At 34.6% G+C, this 20,338-nt stretch overlaps 1 protein-coding gene across 1 annotated transcript; it reads left to right on the forward strand.

Moving 5' to 3' along the window:
* Positions 1-791: 791 nt before the first annotated feature.
* lipt2 (lipoyl(octanoyl) transferase 2) lies at positions 792-19,824 on the forward strand. Its single transcript, XM_073818459.1, has 3 exons — positions 792-863; positions 2,452-2,927; positions 19,497-19,824. Exons 2-3 carry the CDS (start codon positions 2,483-2,485, stop codon positions 19,715-19,717), a joined length of 666 nt encoding a protein of 221 aa, XP_073674560.1. The 5' UTR covers positions 792-863; positions 2,452-2,482; the 3' UTR covers positions 19,718-19,824.
* The last annotated feature ends 514 nt before the right edge of the window (positions 19,825-20,338 follow it).

The following is a 20,338-nucleotide window of genomic DNA, read 5'->3' on the forward strand; positions in this document are numbered from 1 at the left end:
AAATCATGACAGTCAACCACATCCAGTCATATGTGAATGAATGTAAATATTCGCTAAAAACACACAATAAAGACAGCAATGATGTAGTCAGGACTGTGGCGCCGGCTTGCTTTGAAATGTATTTGGTGATTGCGCCCGCTGCGTTTCCTGCACCCTAGTCATTTTAAACAGTACATAATAACGAAAACAATATCTTACAAATAAAAAGAAGCAGATTTTCATGATCAGAACTTCCTTAAACCAGTGAACCTTTAAACCTTTCAGTCCAAGGATCCAAAAACGAATGCGTTCAAACAGAAAGTTCAAAACGATATTCATAAATGAAGCATATATACCCACATTTCTTCCGGCACCACTAACGTTACACCACTGATTATCTTGTTATTAATATGATTTGATTTATGGTTCATATTCATAATCGTACAGTATTGTTGCCAGTTTAAAGGGCGAAAAGCACTTTCGGTTTTCATTTGCATTACAATGCATAGTATGTCTATTTAATTGTCGCGGGTGCGGTGCGGGGCGGGGCGGGTTGTAAAAATAGACACAGTACTGCGGGGCGGGCTGGGGCGGGCCAAATAATTTCATAATTGCGGGACCCGCGGGTTGAAAAAAACCCCGACCCGCGCATCACTAGTAGGAGACTGTAGTTAGAGTGTCAATGGTCCATTTGAGGGATAGGTGGCGGTAATGCACTTATAAGTCTGCAAACCGCCGTAAAACAAGAGGAAGAAGAAGGTGGCTAGCTCACCAAACCAGTAGATGGCAGTAATGTACCAAGCTTTCCACCTTCACCCTGTGCAGAGAAAGAGCTGTACTGGCAGTATGGCAGCGTACAGTAAGAAATTACTTTCTTTTAAAAGGTGAAGATCAAGCTTTCTGAGCTTTTTACATCAGTTTCTGTTTGTACTTGTTTACGTTTGGTGGATCTGGTGTGTACATTACAGTTAGTGTTGGATTCGTCTTACAATATATCAGGTTAAAAGAAAATTCAATAATTTTGACCCATACAATGTGTTTTTGGCTATTGATACACATATAAACTTGTTACTATATTTTTGTGAATTGTAATATAACAATAATATAAGCTGCATTAGGGCCAGACACTGCAGGTGAATAGGGTAAAAAAAAAAAAAAAAAACTAATAGTTATCACCTTACTTACCCAGTTCATTGATTAGATTGATAATAGCAAACATTTTTTGTATTACAAATTTTCTCAAATGTTAGGTTTAAATATGCAAATGAGGCATTATTTACTGAAATATGCACTAATTTGCATACATTTCTAGTACAAAACTCTAAACACTGGGTGAAGTCAGTTTCAAAATGATTGTTTAATTTTTTTATGACATATTAGAATCAAATGTTTTTACAGACGGGATTTTGGGCGCCCCATATTGTCACTCCATAATTCCGAAAAAACTTAGAACAATCAGAAAACAATGTATTTTTTTTTTTTAATTTTTGGGGGAATAAAATGTTGTATAAAATCAAGCTAATTATATATGAACAAATTCCTCTGTAAAAACCTTCAGAATATAGACAGGAATAAAAATGTAAAGTTTGGTGTGTGTAAGTGCTACTGACGTGGAGATTTATGGCTCAAAATCTCATTTTGAGAAAACAGGATTTAAAAATATGTATTGTAATTGAAATCTACTGACGCAAATAGATAAAGTGCTATGAAAGAAACACTTAACAGTATCTTTTGGGTGTTTTCTTTCCACTAGTCTGAAAAAAAAAAACACTTTATGAAACACCAAAAACACCTAAATTTGACAGGCGCCCCCTTAAAAATCATTAGGATATTAAGTAAAGGTCATGTTCCATGAAGGTATTTTATACATTTTCTACGATAAATATATCAAAACTTAAATTTGAATAAGTAATATGCAACTTCACTTGGACAACTTTAAAGGCAATTTTCTAAATATTTAGTTTTTTTTTTACCCTCATTTTCTCGGCCAAATATTGTCCTATACTAACAAAACATACATAAATGATTTATATTTTTTGGACTTTAATTTTGTAAAAGGTTTGTCATATGCTTTTGTCATTTTCATTAGATTTTTTTTAATTACTATTAGGTTTTATTTTAATTCAGCAATTCAATTTTATTTGCATTTAGTAATTGTAGTGCTTTAACTTAAACTAAATGTAAATTAGACATGTTGGCAACTGGCAAACTGAAATAAGTCTTTCATCTCATATTTTTATGTTATTTCAGCTTTATTGTAATTAACAAAAATGTTTTAATAATTGAAGAACTAGTTAACCATAATAGCCCTGTTTTAGATGGCGTATATCATGATTCATGTCACACATCACAGTGTGATTCACCATGCTTCACAATGTCTTGCCCACCTATTTGATATCCATTGGATTCTGTTTTATGATATTAATGCAAATTAAAATAATTATTGTTGACCTCATTTTCTCATCTGTTCAGTTGATGCTTCTAAAACCCATCTGACAACACAATGACAGTCGGTAAGGCAGCTGTGAAGGTGGTGCATTTAGGAAGGATTTCCTACCGCAGTGCCTTGAAGGTCCAGCAGCAGCACATAAAGCAGCATCTGGATTCGTCCAGCACCAGCCCAAACAGTTTATTACTCTGTGAACATGAACCTGTGTACACTATTGGCATCAGACAGGCTCCTTACCCTTCTGAGGAAGAGCAAAGACTCAAAGCCCTGGGCGCAGACTTCTTTCGTACCAACCGAGGAGGCCTGATAACATTTCATGGTCCTGGTCAGCTAGTGTGTTATCCCATTCTTAACCTGGGCTGCTTTAAGAAGAGTGTAAGATGGTATGTGTGTGAACTGGAAAGGACGGTGATCAAAATGTGCAGTAAATTCGGGATCGAAGCCTCCACTTCTCCAGAGACAGGCGTCTGGGTGGGCAATAACAAAATCTGTGCAATTGGTAAGTAACTTTTTAGGTTTTATTGATTACTGGTCAAACATTTGGACATCTCTGTGTGTTATTATTAATAACTTGCCCTGTTTAGAATGATAGTATCAAAACATTACATTAGTATTATTTTATTTATTTTGTATTCACCTTTATTTATATGGATTAAAGTCGAAATGTTTCCAGGTTAAAGTCGAAATGTTTCGAGACTAAAGTCGAAATGTTTCAAGAATAAAGTTGAAATGCTACGGGAATAGAGTCGAAATGCTACGATAATAAAGTCGAAATGTTTCGGGAATAAAGTCGAAATGTTTCGAGAATAAATTCGAAATGTTTCGAGACTAAAGTCGAAATGCTATGAGAATAGAGTCGAAATGTTTCGAGACTAAAGTCGAAATGTTTCAAGAATAAAGTCGAAATGCTACGAGAATAAAGTCGAAATGTTTCCAGATTAAAGTTGAAATGCTACGGGAATAGAGTCGAAATGCTACGGGAATAGAGTCGAAATGCTACGGGAATAGAGTCGAAATGCTACGGGAATAGAGTCGAAATGTTTCCAGATTAAAATCGAAATGTTTCCAGATTAAAGTCGAAATGTTTCCAGATTAAAGTCGAAATGTTTCCAGAATAAAGTCGAAATGTTTCAGGAATAGAGTCGAAATGCTACGAGAATAGAGTCGAAATGCTACTAGAATAGAGTAGAAATGCTACTTGAATAGAGTCTAAATGTTTTGAGAATAAAGTCGAAATGTTTCAGGAATAGAGTCGAAATGCTACGAGAATAGAGTCGAAATGCTACTAGAATAGAGTAGAAATGCTACTTGAATAGAGTCTAAATGTTTTGAGAATAAAGTCGAAATGCTACGGGAATAGAGTCGAAATGTTTCGAGAATAAAGTCGAAATGTTTCGAGAATAAAGTCGAAATGTTTAGAGAATAAAGTCGAAATGTTTCGAGACTAAAGTCGAAATGTTTCGAGAATAAAGTCGAAATGTTTCGAGAATAAAGTAGAAATGTTTCGAGAATAAAGTCGAAATGTTTCGAGAATAAAGTCGAAATGTTTCGAGAATAAATTCGAAATGTTTCGAGACTAAAGTCGAAATGCTATGAGAATAGAGTCGAAATGTTTCGAGACTAAAGTCGAAATGTTTCAAGAAGAAAGTCGAAATGCTACGAGAATAAAGTCGAAATGTTTCCAGATTAAAGTTGAAATGCTACGGGAATAGAGTCGAAATGCTACGGGAATAGAGTTGAAATGTTTCCAGATTAAAATCGAAATGTTTCCAGATTAAAGTCGAAATGTTTCCAGATTAAAGTCGAAATGTTTCCAGAATAAAGTCGAAATGTTTCAGGAATAGAGTCGAAATGCTACGAGAATAGAGTCGAAATGCTACTAGAATAGAGTAGAAATGCTACTTGAATAGAGTCTAAATGTTTTGAGAATAAAGTCGAAATGTTTCGGGAATAGAGTCGAAATGCTACGAGAATAGAGTTGAGTCGAAATGTTTCAGGAATAGAGTCGAAATGCTACGAGAATAGAGTCGAAATGCTACGAGAATAGAGTCGAAATGCTACTAGAATAGAGTAGAAATGCTACTTGAATAGAGTCTAAATGTTTTGAGAATAGAGTCGAAATGCTACGAGAATAGAGTTGAGTCGAAATGTTTCCAGGTTAAAGTCGAAATGTTTCAGGAATAGAGTCGAAATGCTACGAGAATAGAGTCGAAATGCTACTAGAATAGAGTAGAAATGCTACTTGAATAGAGTCTAAATGTTTTGAGAATAAAGTCGAAATGTTTCGGGAATAGAGTCGAAATGCTACGGGAATAGAGTCGAAATGTTTCGAGAATAAAGTCGAAATGTTTCGAGAATAAAGTCGAAATGTTTAGAGAATAAAGTCGAAATGTTTCGAGACTAAAGTCGAAATGTTTCGAGACTAAAGTCGAAATGTTTCGAGAATAAAGTCGAAATGTTTCGAGAATAAAGTAGAAATGTTTCGAGAATAAAGTCGAAATGTTTCGAGAATAAATTCGAAATGTTTCGAGAATAAATTAGAAATGTTTCGAGACTAAAGTCGAAATGCTATGAGAATAGAGTCGAAATGTTTCGAGACTAAAGTCGAAATGTTTCAAGAAGAAAGTCGAAATGCTACGAGAATAAAGTCGAAATGTTTCCAGATTAAAGTTGAAATGCTACGGGAATAGAGTCGAAATGCTACGGGAATAGAGTTGAAATGTTTCCAGATTAAAATCGAAATGTTTCCAGATTAAAGTCGAAATGTTTCCAGATTAAAGTCGAAATGTTTCCAGAATAAAGTCGAAATGTTTCAGGAATAGAGTCGAAATGCTACGAGAATAGAGTCGAAATGCTACTAGAATAGAGTAGAAATGCTACTTGAATAGAGTCTAAATGTTTTGAGAATAAAGTCGAAATGTTTCGGGAATAGAGTCGAAATGCTACGAGAATAGAGTTGAGTCGAAATGTTTCAGGAATAGAGTCGAAATGCTACGAGAATAGAGTCGAAATGCTACGAGAATAGAGTCGAAATGCTACTAGAATAGAGTAGAAATGCTACTTGAATAGAGTCTAAATGTTTTGAGAATAGAGTCGAAATGCTACGAGAATAGAGTTGAGTCGAAATGTTTCCAGGTTAAAGTCGAAATGTTTCGAGACTAAAGTCGAAATGTTTCAAGAATAAAGTCGAAATGCTACGGGAATAGAGTCGAAATGTTTCGAGAATAAAGTCGAAATGTTTCGAGAATAAAGTCGAAATGTTTCGAGAATAAATTCGAAATGTTTCGAGACTAAAGTCGAAATGCTATGAGAATAGAGTCGAAATGTTTCGAGACTAAAGTCGAAATGTTTCAAGAATAAAGTCGAAATGCTACGAGAATAAAGTCGAAATGTTTCCAGATTAAAGTTGAAATGCTACGGGAATAGAGTCGAAATGCTACGGGAATAGAGTCGAAATGTTTCCAGATTAAAGTCGAAATGTTTCCAGATTAAAGTCGAAATGTTTCCAGATTAAAGTCGAAATGTTTCCAGAATAAAGTCGAAATGTTTCAGGAATAGAGTCGAAATGCTATGAGAATAGAGTCGAAATGCTACTAGAATAGAGTAGAAATGCTACTTGAATAGAGTCTAAATGTTTTGAGGATAAAATCGAAATGTTTCGGGAATAGAGTCGAAATGCTACGAGAATAGAGTTGAGTCGAAATGTTTCCAGGTTAAAGTCGAAATGTTTCGAGACTAAAGTCGAAATGTTTCAAGAATAAAGTCGAAATGCTACGGGAATAGAGTCGAAATGTTTCGAGAATAAAGTCGAAATGTTTCGAGAATAAAGTCGAAATGTTTCGAGAATAAAGTCGAAATGTTTCGAGACTAAAGTCGAAATGCTATGAGAATAGAGTCGAAATGTTTCGAGACTAAAGTCGAAATGCTATGAGAATAGAGTCGAAATGTTTCGAGACTAAAGTCGAAATGTTTCAAGAATAAAGTCGAAATGCTACGAGAATAGAGTCGAAATGCTACGAGAATAAAGTCGAAATGTTTCCAGATTAAAGTTGAAATGTTTCGAGAATAAAGTCGAAATGTTTCGAGAATAAAGTCGAAATGTTTCGAGACTAAAGTCGAAATGCTATGAGAATAGAGTCGAAATGTTTCGAGACTAAAGTCGAAATGCTATGAGAATAGAGTCGAAACGTTTCGAGACTAAAATCGAAATGTTTCAAGAATAAAGTCGAAATGCTACGAGAATAGAGTCGAAATGCTACGAGAATAAAGTCGAAATGTTTCCAGATTAAAGTTGAAATGTTTCCAGATTAAAGTTGAAATGTTTCGAGAATAGAGTCGAAATGCTACAAGAATAGAGTCGAAATGCTACGGGAATCAGTGGTGGACGAAGTACACAAATCAAGTACTTGAGTAAAAGTACAGATATGTATAATAGAATATTACTCCAGTAAAAGTAAAAGTACGCCTTTTTCAATTTTACTTGAGTGAAAGTACAAAAGTAATACATTTTTTGTGTACTTAAGTAAAAAAGTACTGAACTATTTTGATATTTTATAAAGGTTACTTAATTTAATTTTATATTAGCATATATATATATATATATATATATATATATATATATATATATATATATATATATATATATAATTTTTTTTTTTTTTTTTTTTTTACATCCTACTGTTCAAAAAGCCTTGGATTTTCCCAAAATAATCACTAGTCTACATGGAGTCAAGTGTTGTTGATATGGACTACGTTGACAAGAGTAATGTTCACTGTGAAGCTTACATTGCCATGTACCTGAGAGAAAACTGATTTGACCATCTCATTTCAACCAGTAAGAAAAGGTGTTATTTTTAAAGCTTGTTATTTTGCAGAACGGCACAGTTATAAATGATAGGAGAATAAGGCCTGAAGTTAATAAGAAAAATGTAATTATTTTTCATAATATTTTTCTTTTTTCTCAAACATTGTCTGTGTAAAAACACTCCTGGCCAAATGCCCCCAGAGGGCTTTACTTCCCACTTTGATAATTACTGTAGTACCATGTTCTGAACATCACATCTTTTGTTTTTCCCTCAGATGTAAACTGGTTGATTATAAATATGTGGCCTTCATATCTGAAAATTACCTCAACTTAGCACCAGCAAGCTGTTTGTTAGGAAGTTAGCATCAGCTAACAATATTTACTTATTTTCAGTATGGTTAACATTTGTATAAACATCTCTACTAGGCTAGTTGATCCGAACAATATAAAAAAAGTATACCGTTAATAAACAATTTAAAAACAGACGTCACATAGAGATACATACGTAGCATTTTAATAAAACTGTTAATGTTACAGCAGCGAGGAATATGAACGTGCATGAGTTATTTTATTTAATCCGTTATTTTAATGTTTTTTGACCTAAGAAGAGACATTGATGTTAATGTGTCTGCATTCAAGCATTTCAGAGGGCTTAAATACATCACCCTCTACAGCAGATTTAGTTCGCAAACAATTGACAGAAACAATAATTAATCCTAAAATGCGACATTATAACTTACTTTTCGCAGCATCACTCGCGCACGCGCTCACATGATCTCCCGGTTCTTGTTTGTGTTGACGGGAGACTCGCTCTAAACGGCTCATTTGAATCAATAAGTTGTCGACTCGAGAACAGATGCAATTGGATCAGTCCAATTCGTGAATTAATCGTTTGTTGCGATTTGCGAACCGATTGAAAAGAATCAGTTTGTTCATTAATCAGACACCGCTTCTGCGTCTCGGAACATGTGATATATTATGAGGAGTAACGACATGTTTTTGAAATGTAGTGAAGTAAAAAGTACGATCTTATGCCTTGGAATGTAGTGAAGTAAAAGTAAAAGTTACTCAAAATAAAACTACTCCAGTAAAGTACAGATACTTGAAAAATGTACTTAAGTACAGTAACGAAGTACAACTACTTCGTTACTGTCCACCACTGACGGGAATAGAGTCGAAATGTTTCCAGATTAAAATCGAAATGTTTCCAGATTAAAGTCGAAATGTTTCGAGAATAAAGTCGAAATGTTTCAGGAATAGAGTCGAAATGCTACGAGAATAGAGTCGAAATGCTACGAGAATAAAGTCGAAATGTTTCCAGATTAAAGTTGAAATGTTTCGAGAATAGAGTCGAAATGCTACAAGAATAGAGTCGAAATGCTACGGGAATAGAGTCGAAATGTTTCCAGATTAAAATCGAAATGTTTCCAGATTAAAGTCGAAATGTTTCCAGAATAAAGTCGAAATGTTTCAGGAATAGAGTCGAAATGCTAAGAGAATAGAGTCGAAATGCTACGAGAATAGAGTATTGAACAATAACGATAAATATTTCGATATAAGCTCTTGATGTTGCCAGCTTTAAAATAGTATCCCAACAATGACTAAAGCCACAAAAATTAAAGGGTTCATTAAATTACATTTTAAAGTATAGTTTATTAACAAAAACAGATTACAGTTTTGGCCTTAAAAATTAAAACAACTTACTAAAATAAATCAAAAAATAAAAGTTGTGACAGAGTATGGTAAATGAGAGTAAATGTACAAAATGTAAACATAAAATTATTGTAAAAACATAATTTGTAACACAATTATTTATTTATTTATTATTTATTATTATTAACAATTGTTTATTTTCTCTATTATAGGCTGAGCTATTTAAATTAGAGGCAACCACTGCATTTTGAAACAATCTACAGTATAAATAACAAAAAAATTACGACACAGTTCGTTCTTAATCGTATTAAGTGCAGACAATTCAGCCATAATCAAAGTAGGCTACTCTCTAAATATTCAAAGTGCAAATAGAGACCGAATATCAAGCATGATACCGATGTATAGACATACACAACCTATTATAACCTACGTACTAATAACAGCCTAGATATGTCATGTAGCCTAATTTGCGTGCATTGGGGAGTCACTCTCAAAACAAGGGGGATTAAAATTGCTTTTGAATGCGCGTGCGTGTTTTGCTTTCGGTTTCAGTTTAAACAATCGCGCCAAACTCTCAGCTGAGCTGAGTCACTTTTCAGATAGCCAAACCACTTATATAAAGGAATTTGTGCTACCTTTTTTGTCGACAATTTCAACATCTTTGGATAATAACTCGAGGTTAGATTCACTTTCGTCGCTGCTTCCACTCTCTCTCTCTCTTTTTTTTTTTTTTTTGTCGTCCTGGTGTTAAGTTTGCTTCACAAAGTGCGGTAGGAAATGAACTTGGTACTTTGACGTGCACACGCACGCTGCACGCTGATTGGCTGTTGTCGCATATTTCTGCTGTGTGATTGGCTCTTAGATTAATCCATATCGAGCAAAAATGTCTAGAGCTTATCATCGTTATTAACATATTTTGTATCGCGATTCGATATGATATCGTTTATCGGCCCAGCCCTAGTTTCCAGATTAAAGTCGAAATGTTTCCAGATTAAAGTCGAAATGTTTTTAGACTAAAGTCGAAATGCTACGAGAATAAAGTCGAAATGTTTCAAGAATAAAGTCGAAATGCTACGAGAATAAAGTCGAAATGTTTCCAGATTAAAGTTGAAATGCTACGGGAATAGAGTCGAAATGCTACGGGAATAGAGTCGAAATGTTTCCAGATTAAAATCGAAATGTTTCCAGATTAAAGTCGAAATGTTTCCAGATTAAAGTCGAAATGTTTCCAGAAAAAAGTAGAAATGTTTCAGGAATAGAGTCGAAATGCTACGAGAATAGAGTCGAAATGCTACTAGAATAGAGTAGAAATGCTACTTGAATAGAGTCTAAATGTTTTGAGAATAAAGTCGAAATGTTTCGGGAATAGAGTCGAAATGCTACGAGAATAGAGTTGAGTCGAAATGTTTCGGGAATAGAGTCGAAATGCTACAAGAATAGAGTCGAAATGCTACGAGAATGGAGTTGAAATGCTACGAGAATAAAGTCGGAATGTTTCCAGATTAAAGTCGAAATGTTTCCAGATTAAAGTCGAAATGTTTCCAGATTAAAGTCGAAATGTTTCCAGATTAAAGTCGAAATGTTTCCAGATTAAAGTCGAAATGTTTCCAGATTAAAGTCGAAATGTTTCCAGATTAAAGTTGAAATGTTTCCAGATTAAAGTCGAAATGTTTTGAGACTAAAGTCGAAATGTTTTGAGACTAAAGTCGAAATGTTTCGAGACTAAAGTTGAAATGCTAAGAGAATAGAGTCGAAATGTTTCGAGACTAAAGTCGAAATGTTTCAAGAATAAAGTCGAAATGCTACGAGAATAAAGTCGAAATGTTTCCAGATTAAAGTTGAAATGCTACGGGAATAGAGTCGAAATGTTTCCAGATTAAAATCGAAATGTTTCCAGATTAAAGTCGAAATGTTTCCAGATTAAAGTCGAAATGTTTCCAGAATAAAGTCGAAATGTTTCAGGAATAGAGTCGAAATGCTACGAGAATAGAGTCGAAATGCTACTAGAATAGAGTAGAAATGCTACTTGAATAGAGTCTAAATGTTTTGAGAATAAAGTCGAAATGTTTCGGGAATAGAGTCGAAATGCTACGAGAATAGAGTTGAGTCGAAATGTTTCAGGAATAGAGTCGAAATGCTACGAGAATAGAGTCGAAATGCTACTAGAATAGAGTAGAAATGCTACTTGAATAGAGTCTAAATGTTTTGAGAATAGAGTCGAAATGCTACGAGAATAGAGTTGAGTCGAAATGTTTCGAGACTAAAGTCGAAATGTTTCAAGAATAAAGTCGAAATGCTACGGGAATAGAGTCGAAATGTTTCGAGAATAAAGTCGAAATGTTTCGAGAATAAAGTCGAAATGTTTCGAGAATAAATTCGAAATGTTTCGAGACTAAAGTCGAAATGCTATGAGAATAGAGTCGAAATGTTTCGAGACTAAAGTCGAAATGTTTCAAGAATAAAGTCGAAATGCTACGGGAATAGAGTCGAAATGCTACGTGAATAGAGTCGAAATGTTTCCAGATTAAAGTCGAAATGTTTCCAGATTAAAGTCGAAATGTTTCCAGAATAAAGTCGAAATGTTTTAGGAATAGAGTCGAAATGCTATGAGAATAGAGTCGAAATGCTACTAGAATAGAGTAGAAATGCTACTTGAATAGAGTCTAAATGTTTTGAGAATAAAGTCGAAATGTTTCGGGAATAGAGTCGAAATGCTACGAGAATAGAGTTGAGTCGAAATGTTTCAAGAATAAAGTCGAAATGCTACGGGAATAGAGTTGAAATGTTTCGAGAATAAAGTCGAAATGTTTCGAGAATAAAGTCGAAATGTTTCGAGAATAAAGTCGAAATGTTTCGAGAATAAAGTCGAAATGTTTCGAGACTAAAGTCGAAATGCTATGAGAATAGAGTCGAAATGTTTCGAGACTAAAGTCGAAATGCTATGAGAATAGAGTCGAAATGTTTCGAGACTAAAGTCGAAATGTTTCAAGAATAAAGTCGAAATGCTACGAGAATAGAGTCGAAATGCTACGAGAATAAAGTCGAAATGTTTCCAGATTAAAGTTGAAATGTTTCGAGAATAGAGTCGAAATGCTACAAGAATAGAGTCGAAATGCTACGGGAATAGAGTTGAAATGTTTCGAGAATAAAGTCGAAATGTTTCGAGAATAAAGTCGAAATGTTTCGAGAATAAAGTCGAAATGTTTCGAGAATAAAGTCGAAATGTTTCGAGACTAAAGTCGAAATGCTATGAGAATAGAGTCGAAATGTTTCGAGACTAAAGTCGAAATGCTATGAGAATAGAGTCGAAATGTTTCGAGACTAAAGTCGAAATGTTTCAAGAATAAAGTCGAAATGCTACGAGAATAGAGTCGAAATGCTACGAGAATAAAGTCGAAATGTTTCCAGATTAAAGTTGAAATGTTTCGAGAATAGAGTCGAAATGCTACAAGAATAGAGTCGAAATGCTACGGGAATAGAGTCGAAATGTTTCCAGATTAAAATCGAAATGTTTCCAGATTAAAGTCGAAATGTTTCCAGAATAAAGTCGAAATGTTTCAGGAATAGAGTCGAAATGCTAAGAGAATAGAGTCGAAATGCTACGAGAATAGAGTATTGAACAATAACGATAAATATTTCGATATAAGCTCTTGATGTTGCCAGCTTTAAAATAGTATCCCAACAATGACTAAAGCCACAAAAATTAAAGGGTTCATTAAATTACATTTTAAAGTATAGTTTATTAACAAAAACAGATTACAGTTTTGGCCTTAAAAATTAAAACAACTTACTAAAATAAATTAAAAAATAAAAGTTGTGACAGAGTATGGTAAATGAGAGTAAATGTACAAAATGTAAACATAAAATTATTGTAAAAACATAATTTGTAACACAATTATTTATTTATTTATTATTTATTATTATTAACAATTGTTTATTTTCTCTATTATAGGCTGAGCTATTTAAATTAGAGGCAACCACTGCATTTTGAAACAATCTACAGTATAAATAACAAAAAAATTACGACACAGTTCTTTCTTAATCGTATTAAGTGCAGACAATTCAGCCATAATCAAAGTAGGCTACTCTCTAAATATTCAAAGTGCAAATAGAGACCGAATATCAAGCATGATACCGATGTATAGACATACACAACCTATTATAACCTACGTACTAATAACAGCCTAGATATGTCATGTAGCCTAATTTGCGTGCATTGGGGAGTCACTCTCTAAACAAGGGGGATTAAAATTGCTTTTGAATGCGCGTGCGTGTTTTGCTTTCGGTTTCAGTTTAAACAATCGCGCCAAACTCTCAGCTAAGCTGAGTCACTTTTCAGATAGCCAAACCACTTATATAAAGGAATTTGTGCTACCTTTTTTGTCGACAATTTCAACATCTTTGGATAATAACTCGAGGTTAGATTCACTTTCGTCGCTGCTTCCACTCTCTCTCTCTCTTTTTTTTTTTTTGTCGTCCTGGTGTTAAGTTTGCTTCACAAAGTGCGGTAGGAAATGAACTTGGTACTTTGACGTGCACACGCACGCTGCACGCTGATTGGCTGTTGTCGCATATTTCTGCTGTGTGATTGGCTCTTAGATTAATCCATATCGAGCAAAAATGTCTAGAGCTTATCATCGTTATTAACATATTTTGTATCGCGATTCGATATGATATCGTTTATCGGCCCAGCCCTAGTTTCCAGATTAAAGTCGAAATGTTTCCAGATTAAAGTCGAAATGTTTTTAGACTAAAGTCGAAATGTTTCCAGAATAAAGTCGAAATGTTTCGGGAATAGAGTCGAAATGCTACAAGAATAGAGTCGAAATGCTACGAGAATGGAGTTGAAATGCTACGAGAATAAAGTCGGAATGTTTCCAGATTAAAGTCGAAATGTTTCCAGATTAAAGTCGAAATGTTTCCAGATTAAAGTCGAAATGTTTCCAGATTAAAGTCGACATGCTTCCAGATTAAAGTCGAAAGGTTTCCAGATTAAAGTCGAAATGTTTCCAGATTAAAGTTGAAATGTTTCCAGATTAAAGTCGAAATGTTTTGAGACTAAAGTCGAAATGTTTCGAGACTAAAGTCGAAATGCTAAGAGAATAGAGTCGAAATGTTTCCAGATTAAAGTCGAAATGTTTCGGGAATAGAGTCGAAATGCTACGAGAATAGAGTCGAAATGCTACGGGAATAGAGTCTAAATGTTTCCATATTAAAGTCGAAATGTTTCGGGAATAGAGTCGAAATGCTACGAGAATAGAGTCGAAATGCTACGAGAATAGAGTCGAAATGTTTCCAGATTAAAGTCGAAATGTTTCAGATTAAAGTCTAAATGTTTCCAGGTTAAAGTCGAAATGTTTCGAGACTAAAGTCGAAATGTTTCAAGAATAAAGTCGAAATGCTATGGGAATAGAGTCGAAATGTTTCGAGAATAAAGTCGAAATGTTTCGGGAATAGAGTCGAAATGCTATGAGAATAGAGTCGAAATGCTACGAGAATAGAGTCGAAATGCTACGAGAATAAAGTCCAAATGTTTCCGGATTAAAGTCGAAATGTTTCCAGATTAAAGTCGAAATGTTTCAGGAATAGAGTCGAAATGCTACGAGAATAGAGTTGAAATGCTACGAGAATAGAGTTGAAATGCTACGAGAATAGAGTCGAAATGTTTCGAGACTAAAGTCAAAATGTTTCGAGAATAGAGTCGAAATGCTACGGGAATAGAGTTGAAATGTTTCCAGATTAAAGTCGAAATGTTTCGAGACTAAAGTCGAAATGTTTCCAGATTAAAGTCGAAATGTTTCCAGATTAAAGTCGAAATGTTTCGAGACTAAAGTCGAAATGTTTCCAGATTAAAGTCGAAATGTTTCCAGATTAAAGTCGAAATGTTTTGAGACTAAAGTCGAAATGTTTCCAGATTAAAGTCGAAATGTTTCCAGATTAAAGTCGAAATGTTTCGAGACTAAAGTCGAAATGTTTCGAGACTAAAGTCGAAATGTTTCGAGACTAAAGTCAAAATGTTTCGAGAATAGAGTCGAAATGCTACGGGAATAGAGTTGAAATGTTTCCAGATTAAAGTCTAAATGTTTCGAGACTAAAGTCGAAATGCTACGAGAATAGAGTCGAAATGTTTCGAGACTAAAGTCAAAATGTTTTGAGACTAAAGTCGAAATGTTTCCAGATTAAAGTCTAAATGTTTCGAGACTAAAGACGAAATGCTACGGGAATAGAGTTGAAATGTTTCCAGATTAAAGTCTAAATGTTTCCAGATTAAAGTCGAAATGTTTCCAGATTAAAGTCAAAATGTTTCGAGACTAAAATCGAAATGTTTCAACACTAAAGTCAAAATGTTTCGAGAATAGAGTCGAAATGCTACGGGAATAGAGTCGAAATGTTTCCAGATTAAAGTCGAAATGTTTCCAGATTAAAGTCGAAATGTTTCCAGATTAAAGGCGAAATGTTTCGAGACTAAAGTCGAAATGTTTCGAGAATAAAGTCGAAATGCTACGGGACTAAAGTTTAAGTGTTTCGAGAATAGAGTCGAAATGTTTCGAGAATAGAGTCGAAAGGTTTCGAGACTAAAGTCTAAATGTTTCGGGAATAGAGTCGAAATGCTACGGGAATAGAGTCAAAATGCTACGGGAATAAAGTTGGAATGTTTCCAGATTAAAGTCGAAATGTTTCGAGACTAAAGTCGAAATGTTTCGGGAATAGAGTCGAAATGCTACGAGAATAGAGACGAAATGCAACGGGAATAGAGTCGAAATGTTTCCAGATTAAAGTCGAAATGTTTCAGATTAAAGTCTAAATGTTTCCAGGTTAAAGTCGAAATGTTTCGAGACTAAAGTCGAAATGTTTCAAGAATAAAGTCGAAATGCTACGGGAATAGAGTCGAAATGTTTCGAGAATAAAGTCAAAATGCTATGAGAATAGAGTCGAAATGCTACGAGAATAAAGTCGAAATGTTTCCAGATTAAAGTCGAAAAGTTTCAGGAATAGAGTCGAAATGCTACGAGAATAGAGTTGAAATGCTACGGGAATAGAGTTGAAATGTTTCGAGAATAGAGTCGAAATGCTATGAGAATAGAGTTGAAATGCTACGAGAATAGAGTCGAAATGCTACGAGAATAAAGTCGAAATGTTTCCGGATTAAAGTTGAAATGTTTCCAGATTAAAGTCGAAAAGTTTCAGGAATAGAGTCGAAATGCTACGAGAATAGAGTTGAAATGCTACGGGAATAGAGTTGAAATGTTTCGAGACTAAAGTCAAAATGTTTCGAGAATAGAGTCGAAATGCTACGGGAATAGAGTTGAAATGTTTCCAGATTAAAGTCGAAATGTTTCGAGACTAAAGTCGAAATGTTTCGAGACTAAAGTCGAAATGTTTCCAGATTAAAGTCGAAATGTTTCCAGATTAAAGTCGAAATGTTTTGAGACTAAAGTCGAAATGTTTCGAGACTAAAGTCGAAATGTTTCCAGATTAAAGTCGAAATGTTTCCAGATTAAAGTCGAAATGTTTCCAGATTAAAGTCGAAATGTTTCCAGATTAAAGTCGAAATGTTTTGAGACTAAAGTCGAAATGCTACGAGAATAGAGTCGAAATGTTTCGAGACTAAAGTCGAAATGTTTCGAGACTAAAGTCGAAATGTTTCGAGAATAAAGTCGAAATGTTTCGAGACTAAAGTTTAAGTGTTTCGAGACTAAAGTCGAAATGTTTCGAGAATAGAGTCGAAATGTCTCGAGACTAAAGTCTAAATGTTTCGGGAATAGAGTCGAAATGTTTCGAGAATAGAGTCGAAATGTTTCGAGAATAGAGTCTAAATGTTTCGGGAATAGAGTCGAAATGCTACGGGAATAGAGTCAAAATGCTACGGGAATAAAGTCGGAATGTTTCCAGATTAAAGTCGAAATGTTTCGAGACTAAAGTCGAAATGTTTCGGGAATAGAGTCGAAATGCTACGAGAATAGAGTCGAAATGTTTCGAGAATAGAGTCGAAATGTTTCGAGACTAAAGTCTAAATGTTTCGGGAATAGAGTCGAAATGCTACGGGAATAGAGTCAAAATGCTACGGGAATAAAGTCGGAATGTTTCCAGATTAAAGTCGAAATGTTTCCAGATTAAAGTCGAAATGTTTCCAGATTAAAGTTAAAATGTTTCGAGACTAAAGTCGAAATGTTTCGAGACTAAAGTCGAAATGTTTCGAGACTAAAGTCGAAATGTTTCGAGAATAGAGTCGAAATGCTACGGGAATAGAGTCGAAATGTTTCCAGATTAAAGTCGAAATGTTTCCAGATTAAAGTCGAAATGTTTCCAGATTAAAGGCGAAATGTTTCGAGACTAAAGTCGAAATGTTTCGAGAATAAAGTCGAAATGCTACGGGACTAAAGTTTAAGTGTTTCGAGAATAGAGTCGAAATGTTTCGAGAATAGCGTCGAAAGGTTTCGAGACTAAAGTCTAAATGTTTCGGGAATAGAGTCGAAATGCTACGGGAATAGAGTCAAAATGCTACGGGAATAAAGTTGGAATGTTTCCAGATTAAAGTCGAAATGTTTCGAGACTAAAGTTGAAATGTTTCGGGAATAGAGTCGAAATGCTACGAGAATAGAGTCGAAATGCTACGGGAATAGAGTCGAAATGTTTCCAGATTAAAGTCGAAATGTTTCCAGATTAAAGTCGAAATGTTTCGAGACTAAAGTCGAAATGTTTCAAGAATAAAGTCGAAATGCTACGGGAATAGAGTCGAAATGTTTCGAGAATAAAGTCAAAATGCTATGAGAATAGAGTCGAAATGCTACGAGAATAAAGTCGAAATGTTTCCAGATTAAAGTCGAAAAGTTTCAGGAATAGAGTCGAAATGCTACGAGAATAGAGTTGAAATGCTACGGGAAATGAGTTGAAATGTTTCGAGAATAGAGTCGAAATGCTATGAGAATAGAGTTGAAATGCTACGAGAATAGAGTCGAAATGCTACGAGAATAAAGTCGAAATGTTTCCGGATTAAAGTTGAAATGTTTCCAGATTAAAGTCGAAAAGTTTCAGGAATAGAGTCGAAATGCTACGAGAATAGAGTTGAATTGCTACGGGAATAGAGTTGAAATGTTTCGAGACTAAAGTCAAAATGTTTCGAGAATAGAGTCGAAATGCTACGGGAATAGAGTTGAAATGTTTCCAGATTAAAGTCGAAATGTTTCGAGACTAAAGTCGAAATGTTTCCAGATTAAAGTCGAAATGTTTCCAGATTAAAGTCGAAATGTTTCGAGACTAAAGTCGAAATGTTTCCAGATTAAAGTCGAAATGTTTCCAGATTAAAGTCGAAATGTTTCCAGATTAAAGTCGAAATGTTTTGAGACTAAAGTCGAAATGTTTCCAGATTAAAGTCGAAATGTTTCCAGATTAAAGTCGAAATGTTTTGAGACTAAAGTCGAAATGTTTTGAGACTAAAGTCGAAATGTTTCCAGATTAAAGTCGAAATGTTTCCAGATTAAAGTCGAAATGTTTCGAGACTAAAGTCGAAATGTTTCGAGACTAAAGTCAAAATGTTTCGAGAATAGAGTCGAAATGCTATGGGAATAGAGTTGAAATGTTTCCAGATTAAAGTCTAAATGTTTCGAGACTAAAGTCGAAATGCTACGAGAATAGAGTCGAAATGTTTCGAGACTAAAGTCGAAATGTTTCGAGACTAAAGTCGAAATGTTTCGAGAATAAAGTCGAAATGCTACGGGACTAAAGTTTAAGTGTTTCGAGACTAAAGTCGAAATGTTTCGAGAATAGAGTCGAAATGTTTCGAGACTAAAGTCTAAATGTTTCGGGAATAGAGTCGAAATGCTACGAGAATAGAGTCGAAATGTTTCGAGAATAGAGTCGAAATGTTTCGAGACTAAAGTCTAAATGTTTCGGGAATAGAGTCGAAATGTTTCGGGAATAGAGTCGAAATGTTTCGAGAATAGAGTCGAAATGTTTCGAGAATAGAGTCGAAATGTTTCGAGAATAGAGTCGAAATGTTTCGAGACTAAAGTCTAAATGTTTCGGGAATAGAGTCGAAATGCTACGGGAATAGAGTCAAAATGCTACGGGAATAAAGTCGGAATGTTTCCAGATTAAAGTCGAAATGTTTCGAGACTAAAGTCGAAATGTTTCGGGAATAGAGTCGAAATGCTACGAGAATAGAGTCGAAATGTTTCGAGAATAGAGTCGAAATGTTTCGAGACTAAAGTCTAAATGTTTCGGGAATAGAGTCGAAATGCTACGGGAATAGAGTCAAAATGCTACGGGAATAAAGTCGGAATGTTTCCAGATTAAAGTCGAAATGTTTCGAGACTAAAGTCGAAATGTTTCGGGAATAGAGTCGAAATGCTACGAGAATAGAGTCGAAATGCTACGAGAATAGAGTCGAAATGCTACGGGAATAAAGTCGAAATGTTTCCAGATTAAAGTCAAAATGTTTCCAGATTAAAGTCGAAATGTTTCAGGAATAAAGTCAAAATATTTTGAGAGTAAAGTCGAAATGTTTCGAGAGTAAAGTCGAAATGTTTCGAGAGTAAAGTTTTACTATTTACAGGTTTGAATAAATAAAATAAAATAAAATAATTATAACAACACTATGTTGTTTTGCAGGTATTCATTGTGGACGATACATCACCTCCCATGGACTGGCTCTTAACTGTAACACAGACATGAGCTGGTTTGACAACATTGTGCCATGTGGGATTGTGGGTAAAGGTGTGACGTCACTGAGCCAAGAGCTGGGATGGGACGTCCCAACTGAGGAAGCTGTACCAAAGCTGCTGGAGGCCTTTGTTGAACAATTTAACTGCTCTTTAACATATAATTATTAAATGTATAAAAAATTCAGAGTGATTTGAATATGTGCTTGTATTGTTATGGCTAATTATGTGCAACATCATTTTACCTTTCTAAAAATAAATACTGTGTTGGTACCATGGTACAGTGAATGTATCAGATGGGTTGCTTCAAAGAATATCATGGTCCAAAAATGTTGTTCATGGATGACCAAACAGGGTTTTTTTTTTTTTTTTGAGAAATGTTGCTTGAGCAAGGGAACAATATAAACAGTGAAGACCAGGAATCAAATTTCTTCAGTACAGCAGTACATTTTAAAATCTAACCTCAAACTAACATAAAATATCAAAACACAAATAATAAATAAGCATATACTAAATAATTAACCCCTTAGCGTTCCAACGTTCCACCTGCGGAACGTTTTGCATTGATTTAAGTTTGACAGGAATGCTAAGGGTTTAAGGTTAAAAAATACTAAGACCTTGACTGGGCATGAATGTAAATAATTGATTTCTAAGAAAACTGTCATGGGTTGCTCAGATGTTAACAGTAAGAATGTTGTGTGTGTGGCGTCTGTTAGTGGTTTTCATGACCGTACATGAGACATACTGCTGAAAAATATTCCTGGTAGTCTTGATTTGGGCATGCAATTGACC

The sequence above is a fragment of the Garra rufa genome, chromosome 14 (assembly GCF_049309525.1).
Source record: "Garra rufa chromosome 14, GarRuf1.0, whole genome shotgun sequence".
Lineage (NCBI taxonomy): Eukaryota > Metazoa > Chordata > Actinopteri > Cypriniformes > Cyprinidae > Garra > Garra rufa.